This window comes from Paroedura picta, chromosome 13, assembly GCF_049243985.1.
Source record: "Paroedura picta isolate Pp20150507F chromosome 13, Ppicta_v3.0, whole genome shotgun sequence".
Lineage (NCBI taxonomy): Eukaryota > Metazoa > Chordata > Lepidosauria > Squamata > Gekkonidae > Paroedura > Paroedura picta.
Window position 1 is genome coordinate 695,218 of NC_135381.1, and position 22,907 is coordinate 718,124.

Consider the following 22,907-nt stretch of genomic DNA (forward strand, 5'->3'; position numbering starts at 1 on the left):
GGCATGATGGAGGGCCCTTGCAAAGGGGGCCACGGGGACTTCTGGGATGGATGGCCACCTGGCTGCTCCCCCTCATGCAGTGACAGCCGGGGGGGGGAGCCCAGGGTACCGCTTGGCCCATCAGCATCAGCCAACTCCTCCGCCTGATCCCCTGGGCCAGGAATGGGCTCCAGTCCCAGCCAGGCGTCTCCTACCTGCAGTTAACTCATCTGGACCCTGCACAGCAGGACAAGGGAAGAAGTCGGATCAGGCCGCAGAGAATGGTCCTTCGAGGGCAGGGGCCCAGCTTCCACCTCCCTCACCTGCGCAGCAGCCCCTCCACCACTTAACAAGGCAAAGAACAACAGGGGGGGGACTCTCCCCACCTTCTTCTTTATTGGGGACAGAACAGTAAACTCAGCACTGGGATTAATTCATGAAAACCAGAATAAAGCTCTCGGCTCCAATCTGAAAAGGACTTGTGACTTCAGCAACACGGAAGCGAGAAAAGGAATCGGGTCGTATGGAACATTAAATAAACTGAAGAAACGTGCAGGCTTAAAATAAATACCATAAATCTCCTGTCTGTCAAAATAGAACTCTTGCGTTTCTGAATCTTCTGTCCAGTAAAGGCAAAAATAAAGCTGTGATAATTACTTCAACATGTCTTTAAAAAAATCCAACATAGCAAATATATTAGAACACCCAAATAATCAGTAGTGCCCAGCTACATAATATTTACATCATCATGGAATATCATATCCGCAGGCAACAATCAAAACAAAATCCTTATGAATTGCAGCAGACGTTTTGGATATACATACATTTCTCAATATATTTAGATATATTTCCCCCAGTTTTTGTACAATACTAAAAATTTAGTAGAGAATACATTTCAAGATTTTTAAAAACGCACGTGACTGTCAACGTCTCCCTCGACATCCAAAAGAACCCCATACTGTCTCCAGCACAGTTCAAAATATTTTCTCTCTCTGAAGGATCAGAATGATGCCAGAGCACCCACCAGTTGGTATTGCAGGACGACATCCCAGCCGGAATGCGTGAGACGAAGCAAGGATGGACTCTAGACAGCAGCTGACACACCAGTGGAAGGCCTCAGGGGAGCATTGGAAATGCTCTTGGCTCTGACTCTCCCACTTGTCCTAAACTGGCCCACACAGGAATCCACTCCTGACGTAAGTGCTGAAGACCTGGCAGGCTGGTGGGCCAAATCTCCTATTTATTTCCCTGTCTCTAGCACCAGATCAAAGCTAAAAACAATATCTGCACAGACAGGACACTGCATAGGTAGCCGATTTGGAACTCACGGGGTGATCCCTGACTCTGCTGAAGTGCCAGATTTGGACAACAATGCAGAACTTCTCTCTGAAATGACTTTGCACGTGCGGAGCATGGCGCTTGTATGACGCTCTTCTTAAATTCATACAAGTGTTGCGCATGCACAGTAGAGGGATACAACAGAGGAAGCAGGCCCGGCCACAGGCACAGCTGGGAAGGGCTAGAAGCTGTGTTGGGGGCACATTTGGGGGGCACCCCCACCCCCCACTATCATCCCCTTTGTGGGAGGCGTGTGCAAAGGGTGACTCTGTCGAGCTTTTCCCCATTGCACATACGGGGATCCTTGGGCAGAGGGAGAACCGCAGACACACCGTGCTTCACACACCATCTCTGAGGCGGCAGCTTCCCACCCCCTCTCCCTCTGCCCAGCCCGGAAGGACCTTCACTGTGGGAGTGGGAAACCAGGCAGCGGACGCATTAATCAAGCAGATAAAAATATTACAACGCCCTGCATTATTATTGCCACATGCTTCCAAACCCACACCGGGGTCTTGCAACTTTGTGCTTTTAGGTACAGGACGGAAATGCTTCCTCAGATGGTGCCAGACTCAGAAGCAGTGCAGGTTTGTAACCTCGCTAAATAACAATTTTATTTCACCCAGACGTTGGGCTCCTCTTAAAATCCTTGCTGAGCAAGGAGCTGATTTAGCATCACTCTAGAAGGAAGCCGCACTGTGCCCAGAACTGCCAGGCGTTTGCTCCAGTCGTTTGGTAGGACAAACTACCCTTCCTAACCAAAAAGATTCCTTTGGGCCCAAGAAGACTTTCAACCACACAGAAACACAGTCCTTGGTTTGTACAGGCTATTTTTCCCCTCAGCTTTTAACAATTGTTCGTCTCCCTCCCTAAATGTTGCAATGGGACGAAAACCCTTCACATTGGAGCAGGAAAAGGTTCTTTTGCTTTGATAAACACACAGCCGTTGGATCAAGACACAGAAAAGATTTCAGCACAAGCCTCGGATACATGGTGATAGCACCCTAAAGAGGAACGCATTTGAAATTAAATATAACCAACATTCTTTTTTTATTCCTATTGACAATTCAGCCAAGGGAAAACAAGAAATATTTCTATCCTATCATGTATTGTAGCTGCCTCTGAATCAACACAAAAATCGAAATCTAGGCTATTTTAAATAACAGCTTACTCCAAAGTTTACAAAAAAATGAGGTCGCTGCATACAGAAGTACAGTCCATTCAAGTGTCTGCCCAGACTCATTTTCAAATTAACAGACAAAAATATGTTTCGTAAAAGCCCACTCGTAACAGAAAACCATGTTGACTTCTTCTAAGTGCAGGAGCCTCCCCCTCTCCACAAGAACAGGAGCCGACAGTATAAAAAGTCAGGATTTTCAAACTTTCAGAAATGTGGCTATTAAACCAGGATGCTTATAAAACGCTAAGCAAAACTCAACACAAATGTTAAAAAAGTAACACACACTGACGCACACACACACACACAAGCTATACAACCACAACCCTCAGGTGCAAGGAGCACGGGGACATCCGAAGGGCAGAAGGATGCTCAAAGGACCCTGCAGGGTCTTGACATGGACCACCTACCAGATCAAAGCTTGTCCAGGGGTCAAGGAGGGCCAAGGGCTGGGGGGGGGCAGGTGAGGAGACCCCTGTCCTCCCCAGGACTGAGGGGTGCTGAACGGAGCTCAGGGGTGCTGCCCTCTTGCCTTTCCACAGTCTGAGCAGACCGGTGCAAGGAAAGGTGCATGCGTGTGGATCTGGTGCCTGCTCCCAACATGCCGGAAGAGCTCTGTGAAAGCAGGGGGGCTTCATCGGGGCACGGAAACTCCCACACTGAGAGGACATTCCTGGAGCTTGGCCAACAGCCCCCCAAAGCACACTTGAACTGTTCCTAAAAACACTCATCTCCACCAAGACAACCCGGCCTGCTTCTCAGAGTGCAACTTGCCAAAGGCTGGTGGTCAGTGCAAAAGGAACAATTGGCCCTCTCCGGAGGAGGGCTGGCGGACCCCGTTGCTGCGCTTCTGCAGCTTCCCCCCTTTCGACCCATGGGCAGCCACCTCTCTCCTGAGACCAGCCAAGTCTGGGAGGGACCTTCCCTTCCCGTGGCCACTCTGGGCCTGGGGCCCTTGGGCCGGCTCACCCAGGGAGGAGGGAAGACATGACCCAGGAAAAAGCGCTCTGACTCCACCTACGGCGCTCTCGTCAGGGCCGAGCTCCAAGAGAGAGCTGACTGAATCCCCCCCCCCCACACACACACTCATCTGCCGGGCACAAAGAGACCGAAGGATTCCTGCACTCAGGGGCCCCGCGGGGCAGCCCTCCACACAGGATCGCCGGCCTCCTCCTGGCCCCCCCTGGCCAGATAATGGGGCTTCCGACTAGTTGAGTCGGGCCGTTCCACGCTGGCCACTGGATGCCACCTGCAGGACCCAAAATGAGAGAGAAGCCCACTCCGAAGTAGCCGCTGGAAACCGCTCAGACGTGGGCCCTTCCTTGCTTAGATGAGAACCCCTGCCCCCCATGCCCCTCCCCCCGGGCTTTTTGGTCCTTCCTCTGCTCTGCCAGGCAGGGCTCTGCAAGGGGGGAGAGAAGCAAAACGGGGGGGCCAGGGGGGGGCAGGCCAACAACAAAGTGCTACAAAGGACTTGACTGGGGAGGGGGCATCTTCTCTACAAAGCAGCAGCAGCAGCGACATTTCCAGCCACAGGCAGGGAGGGGGGGCACCCACTGCCAAGGGCCAGCAGAATGGGGTGCAGGTTTGGAAAAGACAACCCCCCCCAAGATGGGCGGAAGCGGCTTCCCCAAAAAGCTCCTGCCCCGCCGCAGGCACAAGGGCCCGGGGCCTGACGGATGTTGCTCTGCGATCCGAGTGCGGGGTCAGGCTTTCCGCCGGCCGGTCCAGAAAAAGAGAGTCCTCGGACAGCTCAGCCACAGAGCCCCAACCACCCCTGCCGCCTTCAGGGGCTCCAGCAAGTCGTCTCAGCCCCCCGAGGACAAGCCAGCCCCCTCCTCCTCACCCCCGCCCTCCCTGGCTCCGGCCATCGTCTCCTGGGCAACAAAGTGCCGCCGTTTTCGCCCGCCGAAGGGCACCCTGCTTCGGACCGTGCAGGAGGAGCCGGGAGAGACGCCGCCCCTGCCGGCTTGCGGGCCCCCTCCGCCTGCCTTCCCCCCCGGCCCCTACAGGCCGTTGCTGTTCCTGTGGCCGAGGGGCGGCTTGGAGAGTTCCACCGCCGTGGAGCAGGACTTGTTCAGGAACTTGGGGGCCCGTCGTAGCAGCCGCTGGGCTTCTGTGAAGGCCTCGGTCAGCTCCTTCTTCCACTGCACAAACTCGGGGTCACTCTGGAAGAAACACACAAGGTGTCCACGGGAGGGAGGGAGGGAGGGAGGCTCCGGCCAGGGGCTGGCCTGAGGCCCTCCCCACAGGTGTGACCCCAAGACAGGTGTGACCCCAAGAGTCTTCCCCCTGAGCAAACCCAGTGCAATTAACTCCCCCCCCCCAGGACGAAGCCATTAAGGCTGGCTTTCCACGAATTCATTGGACTTCCCCAGGGCCGAGGGGGAATTTCCCGCAGGGCATCTCCACGCACCTCGCACTGGAGCACAAACTGCTTCCCTCCTTTGATCCTGAGCAGGATGCAGGCCTTGTCCTTGACGAGGGCCTCTTCCACGGACACGATCTGCTCCATCGTCAGCAGGTTTTGCTGCGGGAGGGAAAGAGACCCGCCTGGGTCCCGGCTCCAGCCGGCCGGCCGGCCGAGAGAGGAAAGGCAGCTCTAGAAGCATCACGCTCACAGCGGGGGGTGGGGGGGAGGGGGGAGGTGTTCTGCAAACCGCAGCCCTGCAGCTGGGGCAGTGGCTAGACAGAGGCCACGCTCCTGCTTTCCTGGGCTCCAGAGTTTGGTCAAGCACACAGACTCCCAGGAAACAAGCCGAGGAGAACCAGTGCTTAAGGCGAGGGAAGGAGGGAAGGAGGGAGGCAGGGGCTGGAAGAGGAGGCAGAGGGGGCCCCAAGTCTGCTGGGTGAGCCTGGCCTCCCGGCCTGAGCTGCTTCCCATCCAGTTGGCAGTCCAGGGCTCTGCTGCTGCCCATCTCTTTCCTGCCCATCTCTCCCTAGGGGGCTGTCAGGAATTCCTCAGCTACATACAGCAGAATCACAAAGGCTGGATGGGGGGGGGCTTCACACAGGGCAGCCTGCAGGAAGGAAGCAGTAGGGAGCAGGGGGGAAAGGTCAGCTACTTCCCAAACTGCCAACCATCCCAAATGGCCTGGCTGGGATCCCCCATGGTCAGCCACATGGCCCTGATCCACCCCTGTTCTTAGGCTGTCTCAGAGGGCTACCTTAAAGAACACCAAGTCCCCATGTGGGAGCAAAAGCAGAGTTTCCGCCCCCCCCCCTGGCTCTTCCAGGCAGAGATGTTTTATGAGGAGGAGGAATGGGAAAGGTCTGCTCTCGAAGGGAGCCCCTCCCCCCAGTTTCCTTGCGCTGATCAAGTAGCATCTCTTGACTAAGAATGACTCACAAAGAGATGCAACGGGCAGGCTCCTCTGAGAGCTTCCACTGTTGTATCTGGAGCACCCAGTGCAGTGGCTGGGCAGTAGCCGTGCCCATCTGTGGCAGAAGAGCCCCACTGCAGCCCAGGGAGGAGCACCTGAGAGACCCACAAGATCCTCAGGTCATCTGCCCAAGGGAGCCCTGAGCCCCAAAGAGCTGATGCCCCCAAAATCCTATGAGAGGGTCCTGGACTCCAGCAGAGTTCTTCTCTGCCCCCAGGCCGCTCCCTCGGTCAACGGCACCCCAGGGCTTCTGGCCCCTCTTTCTGGGGCAAAGCAGGCATTCTCCTGTGGTGCCCAGTTTGAGAAGCGGGTGTGGGAGGGGGCTCCCTCCCGGGGCCACCTTACCCGCCTGTGTTTTTTTGCGAAAGCCTGCCAGGAGCGCTAAAGGGGGAAACGGAAGCATTACAGGATGCCCCAGGCTGCCCCACAGCCCCAGGCCTTTGGCCCCCGGTCAGGAAGCTGGGCCCAGCTGGGGTGGGGCGGGGCTTGCAGCCGCCCCCCAGAGCAAGAGCCCCCCCCGGGCACACGGCTCACTTACTTACCCGCGACTCGCCTTCCCCGCGCCACTCAAGCCGGTTTGGGAAGAGGTAAAAATAGCGACGTTGCCACTGGGTGAGGAAGGGGTTCCCCAGCTTCAGCAGGTAGCCGTGCATGATGCAGTCCTTCCCCAGGGCGTAATCTGGGGCGAGAGCACAGGGGGGGGGATGCATCGGTGGGCATGGCCGCCCTCGGAACAGCTCAGCTGACTTCCCCAAGGAGGGTCCCCGCGAAACGCCAGCAGCCGGAGGGCTCCCTCCACAGGGGGAGGTGTGTGTGGGGGGGGTGGAAACAAGGCCGGCACAGGGGTCAGAGGCCCCGAGGGGAGCGCCGTAGAAGCACAAGTCAGCCACCCCGGCCAAGCGATCCACCAAGGGATCTTCCCGCCCATCACCTTCCTCGTGGCCCAGCTGCTTGTTCTTTGCTCGCTTCCGGGCCTCGATCCTGTCCGCGTCCGCGTTGATGGCGTCGTAAACCGTCTCGGCCACTTCCTGCTGCCAGCGCTCTGAGATGACCAGGGGGAAGTTCTTGTACAGTTCTTGGTCACTGTCCAGCAGCTGCCCGAGAGACAGGAGGGGGGAGTCACGTGCAGGGGGGGCAGAGGTGAGCCAGGCCCCTGCCCTGGCACAGCTCACAGGGGAGAACACGGGGCATCACGCGGGGGCACCAGCGGCAAAAGGTCTCCGGGACTGGAGGGTGCCAGGCCCTGCCTCCGCAGACAGCTGTGCTGGGAGGGCAGCCTCCACGGGGCTCCGGATGGGTGCTGCCCCCTCTGTTGCGGGAGAAGCCAGAGGGGAAAGGTCCCCCCACCCACCCACCTTAATGCCTTTTGTGTCTTCTTCGTCAAACGAACCAATGTCAAAGGCGTCGGCAGCATTCACTTCTCCTCGGGGAGGGATCAGGGGGGGAGTGTACTGCAAAGGAAGGGCAGAGACGGCTGCTCTTCACCCCCAGCTTCTGTGCCCCACATGCCACCCCACCCTGCGGCAAGGCGCTCTACCCATAACGGACTCTGCTCCATCACCTGCGGTGCCCGGGTGCCTTCAAACCCACTCCCCCCCCCCCCCCCCGCCATGGAGGCATCTCTCAGGGCTTGGCCGCTTTCCCGCAAGACACAACTCTCTTCCCCAAGCCCCCCCCCCCCCCGGGCCTTCCGCCCCCTCTGCTGCCTGGCGCCTCTGGCATCGACCGCCCAGCCAGCCCAATCTGCTGCAGCTCTTCTGGGGAGGCTGCCACCACCGCACCACTGACCGGGAGAGCAGCCGGGGGGGGGGGAGACAGAGGACCAAGAGCAGGCGGGGGGGGGGCGTGAGGGCCACGGAGAGAGGCGGAAGGGGAAGCTCCCCATGGGGGACCGTGATGAGCACAGAATGCCCTTTGGCTGCAACCTCGACAGCATTGCCCTCTCTGGCCATCAGAGGAAAGCCCCTTCTGGCGGCTCGGGGGGGGGGGGCTCCTGGCCCCCAGGGCTTCTTCAGCAGCGGCTACCGAAGGTGCCAGGGACAGGCCCAAACAGGAACACGCCACGTCTGCCCTGGGCTAGGCTGGAGCAGGGAAGCCAGCCAGGAGAAGAGAAGGGAAGGGAAGGGAAGGGCCTGCTAAGCAAGCATCAACACACACACAGGTCTCTCTTTCTACAGACTCATTTTGCAGCCTTGTTGTGAGTCAAGCCCCCCCCCCCCGTCCCCTCCCCGGCCCACGGAGGACCCAAGGAACTCAGAGCGGCTCCCCCGGCTCACCTTTTGCAGGTAGACGTGCTGCCAGTCGATCCCCTTGAAAAAAGGATGCAGCTTGACCTCTTGGGCACTGAGGGGGGAAGAAGCCGGGAAGACGGGCAGCATGGAGCCTGGACTCCGCTCACGGCAGGAGGGGGACGGGGGCACAGGCCTCACTGCACCCTCCAAAGCCTCCCCAAGGCCTCAGGGGGGGGGACTCACCTGCCCCCCTGGCAGCCAAGCCTCTTGCCGACGTCTCGCTGCAGGAGCCCCTCCAGAAGGGACTTCAGCTCGGGGGAGAACGAGTCGGGCAGCTCCACATTCTGTGGGGAGGGGAGAGGAGGGGGGAAGCAGCAGCAAGAGCAGTCAAGAGCGACCCCAAGGAGCCCTCCTCCCTGACCCCCGCTGGAGGCATCATTGGCCCAAAAGCACCAGCAGGGGCGGAGGGGGAGAAGCAGCATGGGGGGGGGGGGCTTACCACGGTGAGCGTCATGCGGTCAATCTCATGCTTGTCTTTGGTTTTGTGTTGCCTGAAAGGGCTGTGCCTGCGGGGAGGAAGCGGAAAGGTTTAGGCGGCTGGGGGGGGGGGGGCTTCTAGAGGGGCTCCCTTCCCACCCCAGGCCATCGGGAGGCCAACAAGATTTTGGGGGGGGAGTGGGCCACTGAGAACTGCCCTCCATCCAGGTTGGGTAGGCACTTCCTCACATGGCCCCTTCCTACTGAGCCCCAGCGTCAGTCAGAGGACGCGGCCTGAGCCCCCCCCCCCCCCCCGGTCACTGCCTCCAGGCATCTGGCTGAGGCTTCTGGGGGAGAGTCAGGGCGGGCGGCCCCCCGTCAGGAGGAAGAGCTCGGCTCCCCTGTGGACTCATGACTCCAAGAAGGCTTTTCGGGCACAAGAATGAAGGGAGGCTCCTGCTTTAATTTGGGGGTGGGGAGAAGGGCCCCCCATTATCCAGAAGCTGTGAAAGGTGGAAAAGGCACCTTGGAAACGGCCTCTCCCTGGCGGACTCACCCTCGGAGGAGCTTGAAGAGCATGCAGCCCAAGGAAAACCAGTCTGCGCTGCTGTCATACGCCGTCCCCTTCTGCAGCACCTCGGGGGCCATGTACCCATGGGTGCCCCTGGGCAAGGGAGACACAGCACGACATCAGAGGCAAGCCAAGGACAGCCAGGGGCCCACGGCTCAGAGGCAGAGGCTCTGCCCGGCAGGCACAAGACCCCAGCTTCGATCCCCAGCAGCATCGCCAGTTAAAAGGGCCAGGAGGGAAGGGATGAGGAAAGAGGTCTGGATGGGACAATGGAGGCAGCTGCCAGCCTGAGCGGGCAAGAGTATGAGGACCGAGGGTGCCAGTCATGTATTCATGCAAGGCAGATCAGCTCTGAGGGCGCCGCCCTGATCCCCAGAAACTGAGTGCGGACAGATGGGACCCCGGGGGCTGCAACCCACAGCCAGAGTCCTCCGCTGCACCCTGTGCGCCACAGCCCTGGGAGCATGCAAGCCCCCCCCCCCCGCAGGGGCTGCAGGGGCTGCAACAGCTCAGCCCTGGCCCAGAACTCACACACTGGCATGAGGCTTCTTCTTGGAGAAATCGCAAGCCAGGCCCAGGTCCGATATCCTGACGTGGCCGTGCTCGTCCAGGAGGATGTTGGCCGGCTAGAAGCACACCAAGAGGCCCCCGTTATTCTGCATCCGGAGCAAAGACGCTCACCCTCCTGAAGCACAATTGTGCGCATGGGCAGAACTGCAGCACTCTGCCCCACTGCAGCATGTGGGGGATGCAGCTACGGAGCAGGAGACACTCTTGGGGCTGGGGGGGCCAGTGGTGGGTGATACTCTGCTTCTGGCAGCCCCCGGGGTGAGCGGGGAGGCAGAATGGGCACGGGAGGGGGGTGCCGACTCCCCCGGGAGCCCGCCAGAAGGAAGAGGGAGGGGTCCCAAGGGCCATTCTGGATCTCTTGGCAGGCAGCCTACCTTCAAGTCTCTATAGACCACGAAGCGGTTGTGCATGTGCTCCAGGCCCAGGACGATCTCCGTGGCATAAAAGCGCATCTCTTTCTCGGAGAACACCCCATGCTGAGAGAGGTGGTAGTGAAGATCACCCCCTAGGAGAAAACGGGAAGAGGAGAGACAGGGGTTGAAGCCCCCTGGATAGCAACAGCAAGCGGAGCACCCCACCCCCGGACAGGCCACGTGCCCAAGAGCCAGGAAAGGAGAATACCCCAATTCCCCTCCCGCCCCGCCCCGTCCCTGTGGCCGCTAACCCGACAGATCCTTCCATCCTGCGCCTTACTGCCCTTAGCGCACTTTCCCCACTGCTCTGGACACCCGGAACAACAAGGCCCCCCTGACTCCCATCCCCCTCACCCGCTCCGCTCCGCTGGATTTGCCTGCATTCTCACAGCCCAGGATCCCCTCTCTGCTGCGGGGGCTGAGGGGGGAGCAGGCCCCAGGACACCGAGGGAATTGGGGGTGAGCCGCTAGGCTGGAGCAGCTCCCTGCAGAGCTTCCAAGATCTGGGCTCAGCACAGCACCCCCTGGCCAGCTGCTCCTAGTTGCGCCACCTGACTCAAGGCCACCTGGACCCACGCCAACCTCCCAAGACTCAAGGTCTGCCTCTGTGAACCGAGCTCCTCCCGCCGGGCCACCAGGCACTCAAGGAGCTCCTTTCCTGGCCGGCCTCCCCCACTCGCTTGTGTGGGACGTGGGGCGTGGGACGTGGAGGTGACCTGCATCTGTCACGCCTTGCATTTGGGTTGACATGGAAGCTGCAGGATGGTTCAGCTTCTTCTGCTGCGACGCAGTTATGCAAGAACAAGTGGACCCAGGCAAGGCCTCTGTCTCCCCCACCATCGACACGTGGGCGGCCCAGCAGGGTCCATTGGGCGGCTGCCTTGCCAGGGAGTGATCTGGGGCACTCAGTCCCCACCCCCTTAAGAGCCCCCCAAGGCCCCCCAAATGCTGCCGAGCCAGAAGTCTATGTCTGGCTGGTTTAATTAGCAAAAAAGAACACAAAGTCAGCTAATTGTTCTGCAGTGCCAGAAGGAGCAATTAGATCGCAGCTTCCAAGGGGCCGCAGGCAGGGGGCTCGGCAGACTCCTCAGACGCACCAGCCGGCCCCCCATGGTCTGGAATCCCACAGCCTGAGGCCAGGGTCTCCCCCGGGAGTGAGTGCACCCCACCCCTTCCAGGCAGCACCCGCTGCTTCCGTTAGCCAAAGTGGTAACAATAATCAGAGCCCGGCTTTCCAAAACAAGAAACCGGCCCCGATCCACCCGGCTCACTCGGAGTTCCTTGCACTTTCTTTCAAAGCATTGGGGGGGGGAGGGTTGGAATATGTAGCTCAGGAAGTTGTATTTGGGGAAGCATCCCCCCCACAGCAGGTGGCTCCCCACTTGTCCCGTTTCCTTTTGTCTTGCACCTCCAGCCCCATAAACTGTCCCAGGTGCCACCATAGACCCCCCCCCCAGCTGCAGCCTTTGCATTGCCCAGCATAACCTCTTCCAAGTGTGACTGTCTGTGTGTGTGTGTGGGGGGGTGCAGTCCTTCCCCCAACTCCTCCTACCGTTCATCAGGTCCAGAATGAAGCACAGCTTGTCGGGGGTGTGGAACGCATAGGTCATACACACGATAAAGGGGCAGTCCTGGGTTGGGGGACAGGAAGGCAGAGTTAGAAATGGCCGCCCCCCCCCCCCCCGGAGAGCCAGCCCGGTGTCATGCTTAAAGAGCAGCAGACTCCAATCTGGAGAGCCGGGTTCGATTCCCCACTCCTCCTCCACCTGCAGCCAGCTGGGTGACCTTGGGCCAGTCACAGTTCTCTCAGAGCTCCCTCAGCCCTCCCTGCCTCCCGGGGTGCCTGCTGTGGGGCAAGGATGGGAAAGGGGTTTGCAAGCCACTCTGAGACGCTTTCAGGGGTACAAAAGACCAGGTCTGCAGCGGGATCCCCCATCTCCACGGAAATAAGAGCCGCTTGAGGAGGTGGCCTGCTCTAGGGAGCCTGCCAAGTCGGCATCTCTTCCCTGACCTGCCTCTGTGCCGGGGAGGGGAGGGGAGGGGAGGGGGTGGGCTCTCCACCTATGCCACTCTTGTCCCCTGGCACAGTCACCTGCCACACCTCTCCTCAGAATGGGGGGGGGCTCAGTGCGCAGTACAGGCCTGAAGCCTCCCGGCAGCACCCGAAAGTGCTCTGGCCCTCGGTCCCCGGCCCCTCTGGTGGGGCTCCCAGCAGGGCTTCCAGCAACAGCTGCTCCCGAGGCCTCCTCCGACCAGCTCGCTCTTTCCCGCGGAAGCCACACCTTGCCCGTGAGCAGCACCAACTCTCAGGGCACCCCAGAGATGACAGGTGGAGATGCTTTGCCAGGAACGCCAGCTGCAGCAGAGCCATGCTCACCCGCCCACCAACCCACGGAGCAGAGCGGAGTTGAAAACCTGAGCTCAAACGCCTGCAAGGCCCAGCCGGCTCCAGCAAGAGAACAAAATAATGCATTTAATCTGACACCCTCCATGCATGTGTAAATACATAAAACGGTTCACACATCGCTTGGGGTTCCATTTATTTATGTAAATGAAGATCTTCTGCTTCCCCCCTGCTGGAGAACCAAAGCAGCTTACAGGGAAAATACCCATAAATACCATTAGACAAACAAACCACCAGCAAATCTCTACCCAAGACTCCATCCCCCCCCCCTCCCTCCAGGGCCCGCTGCCTTCACCCCTCCTTCACCACAACGCCTCAGGGCAGGTGAGGCGGGATGAACACCTTGGAGACCTGCTGGGGGAGGGGCACACAACGGGCTTTTCGGCAGGAATCGAAGGCCACCTGCACTCTGCACGAACCGCCGCTCTTCCCCGGCCCACAGCCGCACCGAGGGCACCTGTGCTCCCCCCCCACCCCCCTTGAGGCAGGAGGCCCCTACTTGCTTCGGGCTTTGGCCGTTCGTGTGCCAGACGCAGGGCGGGAGAAGGGTGCTCCCCAGGGTGTGGGCAGGGCCGCGCAACTGTACTCACGCCGGTACTGACGAGGGAGAGCATGATGCGCTCATTCAGGGCCAGGGTCTCTCCTTGCTTCATCTTTATCCTCTTCTTATCCAAGCACTTCATTGCATACCTGGAAAAAAGGGCGGGCTGAGGAAGGCCATTTCGTCGAGATCCCTCCCCGCCTTGGCCCCCTGGCTACAGGGCTGCAGGCCAGACAGCAGGGGAGGCCCAGGCAGGGCTGCCGCACTCTGCACCGCCCATTGGGCTGGCAACGCTGTGGCTCAGAAGGACGTGGCATGCTACCGGCTCCTGTGGTCCTTGGCAGGCCACGGAAGGGCACAGGTCCTCCCTCCAGCCTGACGGCACCAGAGCCCCTCTCCCAATCAAATGCAAACAAGGACCCACATTTTCCCTGTGTCTGCTTTCCGGCAGCCGTACACTTCCCCGAAGCCTCCGCGGCCGATGATCCGATGCACACTGAAGTCATTCATGGTGAGCTGCAGGGGAACAGAGGCGCAGGGGCCCTCCCCATCAGCAGAGGACAGGCACACGGGCCCTGGCGAAACCCTCCGCCTTGTCCCCAAAGAGCGGGGGGGGGCAGTCCTCGTCCTGCCGGTTCCCCGGGGCTGGGCTGAGTTCAGGATGGGGGCGGGGGGGCATGCCAACGTAGACAAAAACACCAGACCCAAAAGGAAGAAGGGGACTTTTCCTTTGGAAAAATCAGCAGAAGCCACCGGAAACAGAGCAGCCATGTGCAAACCACTGGAGGGGAATTAGGACACAGGCACAATTCCTGCAGCCCTTTTGTGGCAGGATATACCTCGGGGGGGGGGGGCTTAATTCAAATGAGGCCCAGCCCCAGAATTCTCCATGACAGCCTGGGATCTCATTTGGAAGGCATGAGGGCTGGGCCCCACCCTCCTCACTGAGAAGAAACCACATCATCTGGAGCTGGGGGTTGGGGCTGGTAAGACCCCTGGAAAAGATGGTTCAGGCCCAGCAGTGTGGATGCTCAGAAGGGGGCCCCACTTGCAGAGAGCTTACTTGACGTGGGAAGAGACCAAGTGGGAGGGGGGGCTGACTACAGGCTTACATGACTCCTCCCACCCCAAGCCCTGGTCTTCAGGGACTGGTTTTAACTTTAACTGTGAGAGCACAGACCCCAGTTCTCTTAAGAGTTACGGCATCACTGACATGGATCAAGCGACCCTGAGCCTGCACTCCTTGCTAGGGAATGCTGAACCTGATTTTTGATGAATCAGCCCAAGATGCACCTCTCCCTCCCAGTCCCCAGGGAGCCCCCCAGCCGGCTAGGTGTTCCTCTGCCCACCCGCTGCCGTTACTCACATGAATATTCAGTTCCACGTTCTTCCACTGACAAAACCGAGTGAACTTATCACTGCAAAGCAGAGGTTACGGGGAGGGGGGGAAGAAAGAGCACAGTTTGAATGCTGCATCCTGGTCCACACAAGGCGATCCGTGAGAGTTAGAGGCCCACTGCTACGGCATGAAGCTCTGTGGATCAGCAGCTCTTCAGCAAGCAGGGGTCAACCAAAGGCAGGATCTCTTGGCTGCGGCATTTGGAAAAAGCACCGGAAACCTTCCAGTGGCCAGGACGGTATTTCTCATTTCCATAAGGTTCTCATTTGCAGCTTGGGGGGGGGGGGAACACCTCCAAGTACAACTGAAGAAAAATAATTAAACTCTACATTCCTCAGAAGCCAGTGAAATAATTAAGGAACAGCTTCAGAGCTAATGTATGTGGGGGGGGGGGCTTGGAGCAGGAGCGCTGTGGTTAATTGCTGATCCCGCAGGGAGGGGAGCCAAGCGGCAGAAGAGCTCTTTGCATTACGGTCTGAGGCCCCTGGAGACAACCCTTTGCGTTCCAGCAAGCAGGTGAGACACAGAGAGAGCAGCCTCAGCCCCATTCAGATGGCTGCAGGAGGAGCCTTCTCTGGCTCTCGAAAGCTCCGACCCCCCAAATCTTCTTATTCTGCTCTTGGACTTGGGCCGAACTGCTCTCCTCCAAAACCATCAAGCGGCCCAGTTCAGGAAAGATCCCTCAGCCTCCAGGGAGAAAGCCAGGGCCTGCTCTGAGGCACTGAGGGCCCAACAAGACCTGCTTTTCTGAACAGCTGGGTTCGAGTTCACCCAACTTAGTGCCGGCTGCTGGTTCTTAAGATGCATGCCAAGGCAGAATCCGCAGAGGCCAGAAAGACACACGCAGCCCACCCCACAAGGCACGCATCGTACATGTCCAGCCCCACATACCTCTCCAGAAATGCCAGGAAAGCTCTTCCTCGCAGGCTGTCACAGATTTCGTCTATGTACGGCTGGGAGGAAGAAAGCACAAGGAAGCAAGCAGATCATCCCAGAGGCTCCTGGATCCAGCCAGACCCAGGCCTCGTGTGAGACCCCTAGAGGGCCACTTGGATCCCCCCACCCCACCCCACCCCCAGGGACCTCCCCTCTCATGGGAAGAGGCTCTGCTTAGGCTCAGGAAATCTGATCCCTGTTCAAGTATGAATGAAGCTGGTGCTGGTGCCCTCCAAGCTCTCTGGGGCCTGACCCTCACCTGGAAGAGGGTGGGCGGGACTTGCTTCTTGGCCAGGTGGGCCTGCACGTGGTCGACGGTTTGTTTTGAGAAAGGCTGCAGGGAAAAGGGTGTTTCTCAACAAGGGCAAGGAGACTCTTCCAGCAGAACCGGGCAGCACAGGAGGCGCCGTTGCTCAGGGGCGGAGGCAGGCCAAAGGTCCCATGTCCAGTCCCTGGCAGCATCTCTAGCCCAAAAGGACCAGGCAGTGGGTGATGGGAAGACCTCTGGCCGAGACCCTGGAGAGCCCCTCAGTTGGACTCCGATGGAGCGACTGCCCGATTCTGTGCAAGGCAGCTCCACGGGGACCCACGTTAGCCCTTGGAAGCCAGCATGCCCTGCCAAAAGCAAACATTTGTGCGCAGGGGGGCTCCACGTGGGCATTAGGGCTGGAGCATCAGCCTCAGCTCCTATTTCAGCACCGTGGCCCAGAGCCAGAGGTGAAGCAGAGCATGGAGGACAGCCACCCCTGTAGCTCTTGAGCACAAGTCTGGGTCTGGCCCCCAAGCAGATACGTACGTGGGAGCAAGAGAGCAGCTCCTTCATGACATACGTGTCGTAGATCTGCCGGCTCCTGCGGACACGGTCCTCCTCGGAGTCCAGCTTCTCGTACTCTTTAATCTGCAAGGCACAAGAATCCCCCTTGCAAGACTTCTCAATGCTGCTGATGCTGCTCCTTCTAGGCAGACTTCGGGCGGGAAGCCCACAGCAACGGAGGGAGGGCCACGGGGCACCCCAATGCCCAGCTGCCCCCAAATGAATGCCACACTCAGGACAAGTTACCCAGTGCTGAACAAACAAACAAAGTCTTTGGCAGGGAGTCTGGGGCTCAGAACCAGCCTGCGAGGGGAGCGACCCTGCCCCTTGTGCCCACATGGCTAGGAGGCAGGAGACGACAAACGCTTAGCCAGCCACCCACAAGGCAGAGCTGGCCTTCTGCCAGCAGAGGGACCCTCTTTCCCCCAACCCGCTCCGAGACTCTGAAAAGGCAACGGGAGGGTGCTGTGGGGGGACCTCGGCCTGCTCTAGGCGCAGGGTGGATGGCTCCTCGGCTGCTAGCATCTTGTCCAGAATGTCCCACTTGACCCGCAGCGGCTGCAATTGTATGTGTCGGCATCCTGGATCATTTGTCCACTCCCAGTGCAGATCCAGGCCCCCCTCCCCCCTCCCCCCAGTACCACCATGAGGAGGCTGCCTGGGTGGTGTTTCTCTACAGGAGTTGCAGATCTGGCCTCATCCCTATCAAGCACATGATTTCCTGGAGGGGGAGGGAGTGAGGTTCCCCCCTGTGGGGATTGTGTTAAGCGTCTCCATTTGCCCCTGCATGTTCCCCACACCCCACTGTTCTTTTCTCAGCAACCGTGGCCTCCAGGCCAGCCATGGGCACGTACACCCCCCCCCCCATGCACCAGGCCTCCCCCACCTCTCTCTGGCCAGGGGCAGCTGGGTGGGCCCACAGAGCCAGGGGGTCAACAGCAGCCCTCCAGATTGCTTCTGCCCGTCCATCCAGGTGGGCCACTGCAGGAACTGTTGTAGCCACACCAATCTTGTGAGCACCACATTTGAGAGAGAGAGAGAGAGTCTCTGCCCCTCTTTCCCACGCAAGACTGCCTGGCAAAGCATCTTCTTAAACACCCAAATAAGAAAGTGCAAGTGACCCAGGAGCTGCTAAAAAGCACACACTGGACAGCTGCAGCTGAATCACTCGGGTAAGTGGGTAAGTGTTGTCTGATCGTGACTCACAAAGCAACACATGAGATTCCTTGGGTGTGGAACCTGCCACAGCTGACAAGCTCTGGATCTGGCCCCATTCCTTTGCTGCCTCCAAGGCGGAGGGCAGGCTTCCCAACCAGATCCCGGCATTTCGGTATTTTCAAAAGGCTGATCTGCATACCCCCCCCCGGCCAAACCATATGCCCCCCCCGCCCTTCAAACCACTGGACTCCCATGATGACAGATTGGGCAACCCCCTTACCTCTTCGTAAAACTTCAGCTGCGGGACCCCTTCTTCGATGTCGTTCAGGCAAAAGTCCTTGAACAGCAGGAAACCTGGCAAGCAGATCGTAAGTCTACTGTTAACTGAAATGGCCCTATCAAACAAACCAGATTTACTAATAATGATGATCCACATCAGGTTTTTAAGGGGGGAGGGGCTGAGAGAGCTCTGATAGAACTGGGACTGGCCCAAGGTCACCCAGGTGGCTGCACGTGGAGAAGGGGCGGCGGGGACTCAAGCCCACTCCTCCATCTTAGAGGCTCCTCCTCACTTGCTATGCTGAGGACTCCTCACTAGCCTAAGCTCCTGCAGACCTTGAGCTCTTCGAAGGCTCTCCCCCCTCCAAGCACAGGCGGCTGCCTTCGATCCAGCCTTGTCTGTATGGCCCTCTTTCCATTTCCAAAATAGGCCCTTTTCAAAATTCTCAGGTCTTGAAAACGGTGTGCCTGGAACCCCCTTTAGATTCCTCCAGTTTTTCCTTCTTAACGGCATGGATAGTGACGCTACCTTCATGATCTCACTCTCAAGAAACTCTTAAACGCCTTCCTCCTTAAGTGCGCCCAACTAGCATCATTGTACACCTATTAAAATTAACTTTCAGAAAGTCCAACCTGTATGTCTGACTATGTCCAGCTTTTCCTTTCCCTCGCACCCACAACATTCACCTGGATGAGAGAATCAAATCAAGCAGACCCTCCCCCCCCCACTGCTTCCTTCCCCTCCTTCTGGAAAATGAAGGTGCCCACAAAACAAGCCAGGGATTTATTAGACTGTTACTTTAAAAAAGGTAAAGGTAAAGGTAAAGGTATCCCCTGTGCAAGCACCGGGTCATGTCTGACCCTTGGGGTGACGCCCTCTAGCATTTTCTTGGCAGACTCAATACAGGGTGGTTTGCCAGTGCCTTCCCCAGTCATTACAGTTAAGACTGTTACTTAAGACTCATTAAAACCAGAGAATTTTGCATTTCTCTTGAACCCAGTTCCTGGCCCTGGGACCAAGACAGCAGAAGATTAGGGACGACTGTGGCAAGTCTCCCCCAGGATGGGGCTCCTTCCTATCCCTGGAAGCATTTCCCAAATTTCTTGGTGTGCCATGAATGGCCCCCAAGGAGCATGAAGACCCTCTGCTCTCCCAGCCCCAGAGGGGGCCGTGTTGGGATGTGCCATTAAAGGCAGCAATGCGGAAAGCGTGATTCTGCCCAAGCAGCCAGGGAGAGGAATGTGAGCACAATTGCAGAGCTGGGCGAAATGCCTGCCGCTAATCCCCCTGGGAGCAGAGAGAGACTGCTTACCCAGCAGAAGCAGAGGTCTCCGGACGAGAGGCCACCACGCTTAACCACACCAGTCCTCAAGAAGCAGCCAGCTGCTGTCTGAAGTGGAGGGCTCCTCAGGCAAAGCCACCGGGACCGTCACCGGCTCCAACAAGGAAACGCATCCAGCCCACGGGATGGGACCCACCTCCCCTCCCTTCCCTTCCCCTGCCCAGAGCAGAAATCATTTCGGACACTTGCATCTCCGAAGTCCAAGCCAGAACACTCATTCCAGCATTTCCCCAAAGGCCTAAGTCACCAAATCTCCCTTAATTAGACACTGCGAGGGGAGACGGCCTCTTCCAGGACATGCAATGCAGATGGGGCCAGTGCACAAGAGGCAGCCACAGAGACCCCGGAGCAGGAGGACGTGAGGCCACGTGGCTCAAGGAAGACAAATATTCCCTGCTGGAGGCGTCTTGTCAGCACCTCCCGTGCGGGTCTTGTCTTGTCAAGGCGGGTCGATATGGATTCCCAGGGCCAAATAAGCAAGGTATCATCACAGGGAACCAGGAGGCACAGGCTGGCTGCGGTGCCGTCCCCCCAATCAGCACCTCATCCAATGCAGCCACTGGGATCCAGGCTGCATTACTGCAACTCGCTCTACGCAGGCTCTGGAAAGACCACGCTGGTCCAGGCCGTGGCTGCTCAGGTCCTTTCCGGGACCCAGCGGAGTGCCACACGAGACCTGTCCTCGCCCCGTGGCACTGGAGACCAGATCAGGTTCAAGGTTGTAGTTCTCACTTCAACAATCTGAGGCCGTCACATCGACGGGACCGCCTCGCCCACTCTGTCCCCCAGGGAGCATTAAGATCTAGTCAGCAGGACCTACTCCAGATCCCGGTGGCCACAGCCAGAGCAGGGCCTTCGAGGGCCTGGCCCCGGCCTGGTGGGATGCGCTGCAGGACCACGGACAGTTCCACCAGGCCTGTGAAGCAGACCTATTTGGCCAGGCCCCGGAAACACCCGCTCTGCTGCCCCCCGCCCCACCCACCCAGATGGCCACCGCCATGAGCTGCCTACTTCTGTAATCCTGGTTTCAACATTTATCCATTCATGTATTTATTTTTACTTTATATTGAAATGTATTTATATATGTTGTAATTCACCATGGGTCCCGCAAGATAAGACAGATATAATAAACGCAACAATAGCATGTTTACCATAAGGCAGCTCCACTTTCTGCCCCCTTGCCAGAGTCGCCACCCTCCAGGCAGGGCCGGGGGATCAGCCGTCATCGTCAGCAGAGATAGATTCCCCTGGCTGCTCCAGAGAGGGGCTCTCCTTCGCCCCCCCCCCCTCTTTCTAAGGGCCATGCCCGAGGGTAGGTCTGCAGGACCCATGCTTTAGCCCTCTCAACTGCCCCATGCCCCAAGGAACTCTCGGGGGGCAGGGTCCCACACGTGTCCCCAGGCTGTGCAGTGGGCTAGAAAGCCGAAGGACTCGAACCCTCAAGGGGCCAGAGGCTGCACAGGGACCAGATCCTCTACGGGTCAGGAGCTTGGTAACCAAGAGGCAGCCAGGGTTGCAGGTGGACCCAGCTGAGCCCAGGCAGAAAGTGCAGCTTTTCCTTCCCATCTGATTCCAAGGGTGCCAGCAGCTGCAGTTCTCAACCAGCCCTTGAAGGCAGAAACGAACAAACGGAATCCTGCCAAGACAGAGGTTCTCCAGGTAATCAAAAGGCAGACCAGGGGCTTCGGAGGGGGGGGGGGTTCTGCCCCCCTTAAAAGGCCAGCTCTGCAGTCTGGGGGTATTGCAGGACACAGTGGTCACCTCAGAAAACCAGGTGGTCCAGAGTGCCTTTTCCCGGCTTTGGCCAAGAGAGATGCCTGGCCCGAGGTGGCCCAGCGAGCTTCCCCCAGAGCTCACCCAACACCCTTCACACCCCCACCCCACTGCACTCGCATGGTATGCCAGCCAGCCCCCCCTCTCCTCCACCACCTCCTCCTCCTGCCGCAACGGGCCAGAGAGGCAGCCTGAAGCCCAGGTTGGCTTGTGCCATGCGTGCCACAAGGGCTTTTGGGAAAGCAAAGCATGCGGCATCCAGAAAGCTCTGGAGAGCAGCACACGTCTCTCCTCACATCTGCCGCCCTAATGAGGACTCAGCCATTTCCAGGAAACGGAAAAGCTTCCAAAACCAGCCGCCTGCAACATCTGAAAACATGACCTTGCTGACTCTCTCTAGCAACACAGGGCAAGGAACACCAGCAAACCCCCTGAATCCTATTACGGCTGTCTTGGAGCAAAAATAGGCGCAGAGATTAATGTTCCTTCTTAGAAAACACAGGAGGCTGCTGGATGGAGGCAGACAAAAACCCCAGGAGCAACGGGAGGGATTAGTTTTCAAAGCACACCCCCACCGCCCCCATTTATAGACTGAATGGTCCTCCCCGCAGTGCCAGGTAACTCCCAAAGGTCTGCTCTGCCGGGCAGCCAAGCTCTCCGGGTCCCCAGGGAAATGCAGCACGAGCGGAACCCAGGAGTTCCCCTATGCAAAGCTCAGGCCCTCCCTCCACTGGCTGCTGGGCTACAGGGACCTCCAAAGGGACCCAGGGCAGCTGCTCGGAAGCGCTCCGATTTCCCCAAAGGCCGTGCAGGATAAAGAGGGCCTTTCACATTCACCCCTCAGCCAGCTTGCCATTCTGCCTCCAGGGCCTCCCCGGCAAGGTTTTGCCCGTTGGTTCTTGGGGGATGACTTCATGACTCCCACTGCTCACTACGGCACAGACCTCACAACTGTAGTCAGGCTCATGGGGAGCAGGCCTTGGCCAGTGAGCCCAGCGCACAACCAGGGCATCCCTTCTGGAACATGGGTCACCCCACCAGCGAGCTCACCCCCAGGGAGGCAGCATCCACGAGGGCCTCTGCCTGCACAACGGCCACCAACCCTCCGCTGCTGCCGTACACGGTCCCCAGCGCCTCCACCGTCTCTGCTCAGGCCATCCACTCACACACCAGCCGGCACAGAGACCCTGCGAGGCCCAGTCCGCAGCCCCTCCCCCACCCACGGCCGGGGTGCAGCAGAAACTAGGGCTGCTCCCAGGGGAGGGGGAGGAATAGCCCCCTGCAGGCACACACACGCTAAAGGCCAGTCGACCTGTGCCCCAGTGCGGGGGGGAGGGGAGACTGGAAGTGGGAGCTCCCCTCCCGTGGACGAGCTGCAGCACAGGAGCCTCGGTCTCCACAGAGAGAGCAGGGGAACAAGCCGAGGAGGCCCCTGCCCGCAAGGACGCACAGGCCCTCCAGAACCAGCGAGAGCCCACCAGAGGCCCCATCAGGTCTGCAAGACCCTCGTCCCAGGAAAGGGGCCAACACAAGAAGGAGCGGCCGGGAGGAGCCCTGGGCAGAGTCCGCTGCTGCAGATGTCCCGCTGGCGAAGGGCTTCCACGCTCTCCGGGTCTCTACTCTGCAGAACTGATCCAGAGGAAGGGGGGGGGAGGAGGAGCCGAGGGCAACCGCCCCTCCCCCGGCCCCTCCCAGGGCTGCCTACCCAGGCCACAGTCAAGGGGGGGGCTTGTTCCAGAGGTCAAGCGGGGCCTGGCAGGAACACCAACGGAAATCTCCCGTGAGCTGTCAGAAAGCCTTTGACTCCTTCAGGCTTTGAGGCGGGATCATTTCACAGATCCTGGCAGCAGCTGTGGGGCTTCCCAAGTGGGAAGGGCACCGATTAGCCCAGGATCCCCCCCAAGCAGGGACTGCAAGGGGGGGGAGGGCCTTCCCCAGGGCAAGCTCAGCACCCCACCCAGAAGCCGCCCTCTCCCCCCTGGCAAACCCACCTCCTGCTCCTCGGTCCCATCCCTTCTCATCTGCCGGGGGGAACCGGCAGGGCCGAACTGTCTTTCCTACCAGCACAGCTCCTGCTGCCACTGGCCACTTTTTTTTAAATTATGTAAACCGCCCCAAGGGGCT

At 59.0% G+C, this 22,907-nt stretch overlaps 1 protein-coding gene across 2 annotated transcripts in view; it reads right to left on the reverse strand.

Annotated features, from left to right (window-relative positions):
• Positions 1-342: 342 nt before the first annotated feature.
• GRK3 (G protein-coupled receptor kinase 3) overlaps positions 343-22,907 on the reverse strand; it is a 31,911-nt gene continuing 9,346 nt past the window's right edge. For both annotated transcript variants that reach the window (XM_077307770.1, XM_077307769.1), the window contains exons 3-21: positions 17,669-17,742; positions 16,213-16,314; positions 15,676-15,750; positions 15,372-15,433; positions 14,448-14,499; positions 13,506-13,597; positions 13,131-13,230; positions 11,689-11,767; positions 10,098-10,228; positions 9,685-9,779; positions 9,139-9,246; positions 8,605-8,671; positions 8,349-8,449; positions 8,151-8,217; positions 7,230-7,325; positions 6,806-6,968; positions 6,417-6,553; positions 4,908-5,021; positions 343-4,659 (exon numbers count right to left, since the gene is read on the reverse strand). In XM_077307770.1, coding sequence (XP_077163885.1) covers positions 4,498-4,659; positions 4,908-5,021; positions 6,417-6,553; positions 6,806-6,968; positions 7,230-7,325; positions 8,151-8,217; positions 8,349-8,449; positions 8,605-8,671; positions 9,139-9,246; positions 9,685-9,779; positions 10,098-10,228; positions 11,689-11,767; positions 13,131-13,230; positions 13,506-13,597; positions 14,448-14,499; positions 15,372-15,433; positions 15,676-15,750; positions 16,213-16,314; positions 17,669-17,742 — 1,877 coding nt within the window. In that variant the 3' untranslated portion in view covers positions 343-4,497. The remainder of the gene's footprint in view (positions 4,660-4,907; positions 5,022-6,416; positions 6,554-6,805; positions 6,969-7,229; positions 7,326-8,150; positions 8,218-8,348; positions 8,450-8,604; positions 8,672-9,138; positions 9,247-9,684; positions 9,780-10,097; positions 10,229-11,688; positions 11,768-13,130; positions 13,231-13,505; positions 13,598-14,447; positions 14,500-15,371; positions 15,434-15,675; positions 15,751-16,212; positions 16,315-17,668; positions 17,743-22,907) is intronic.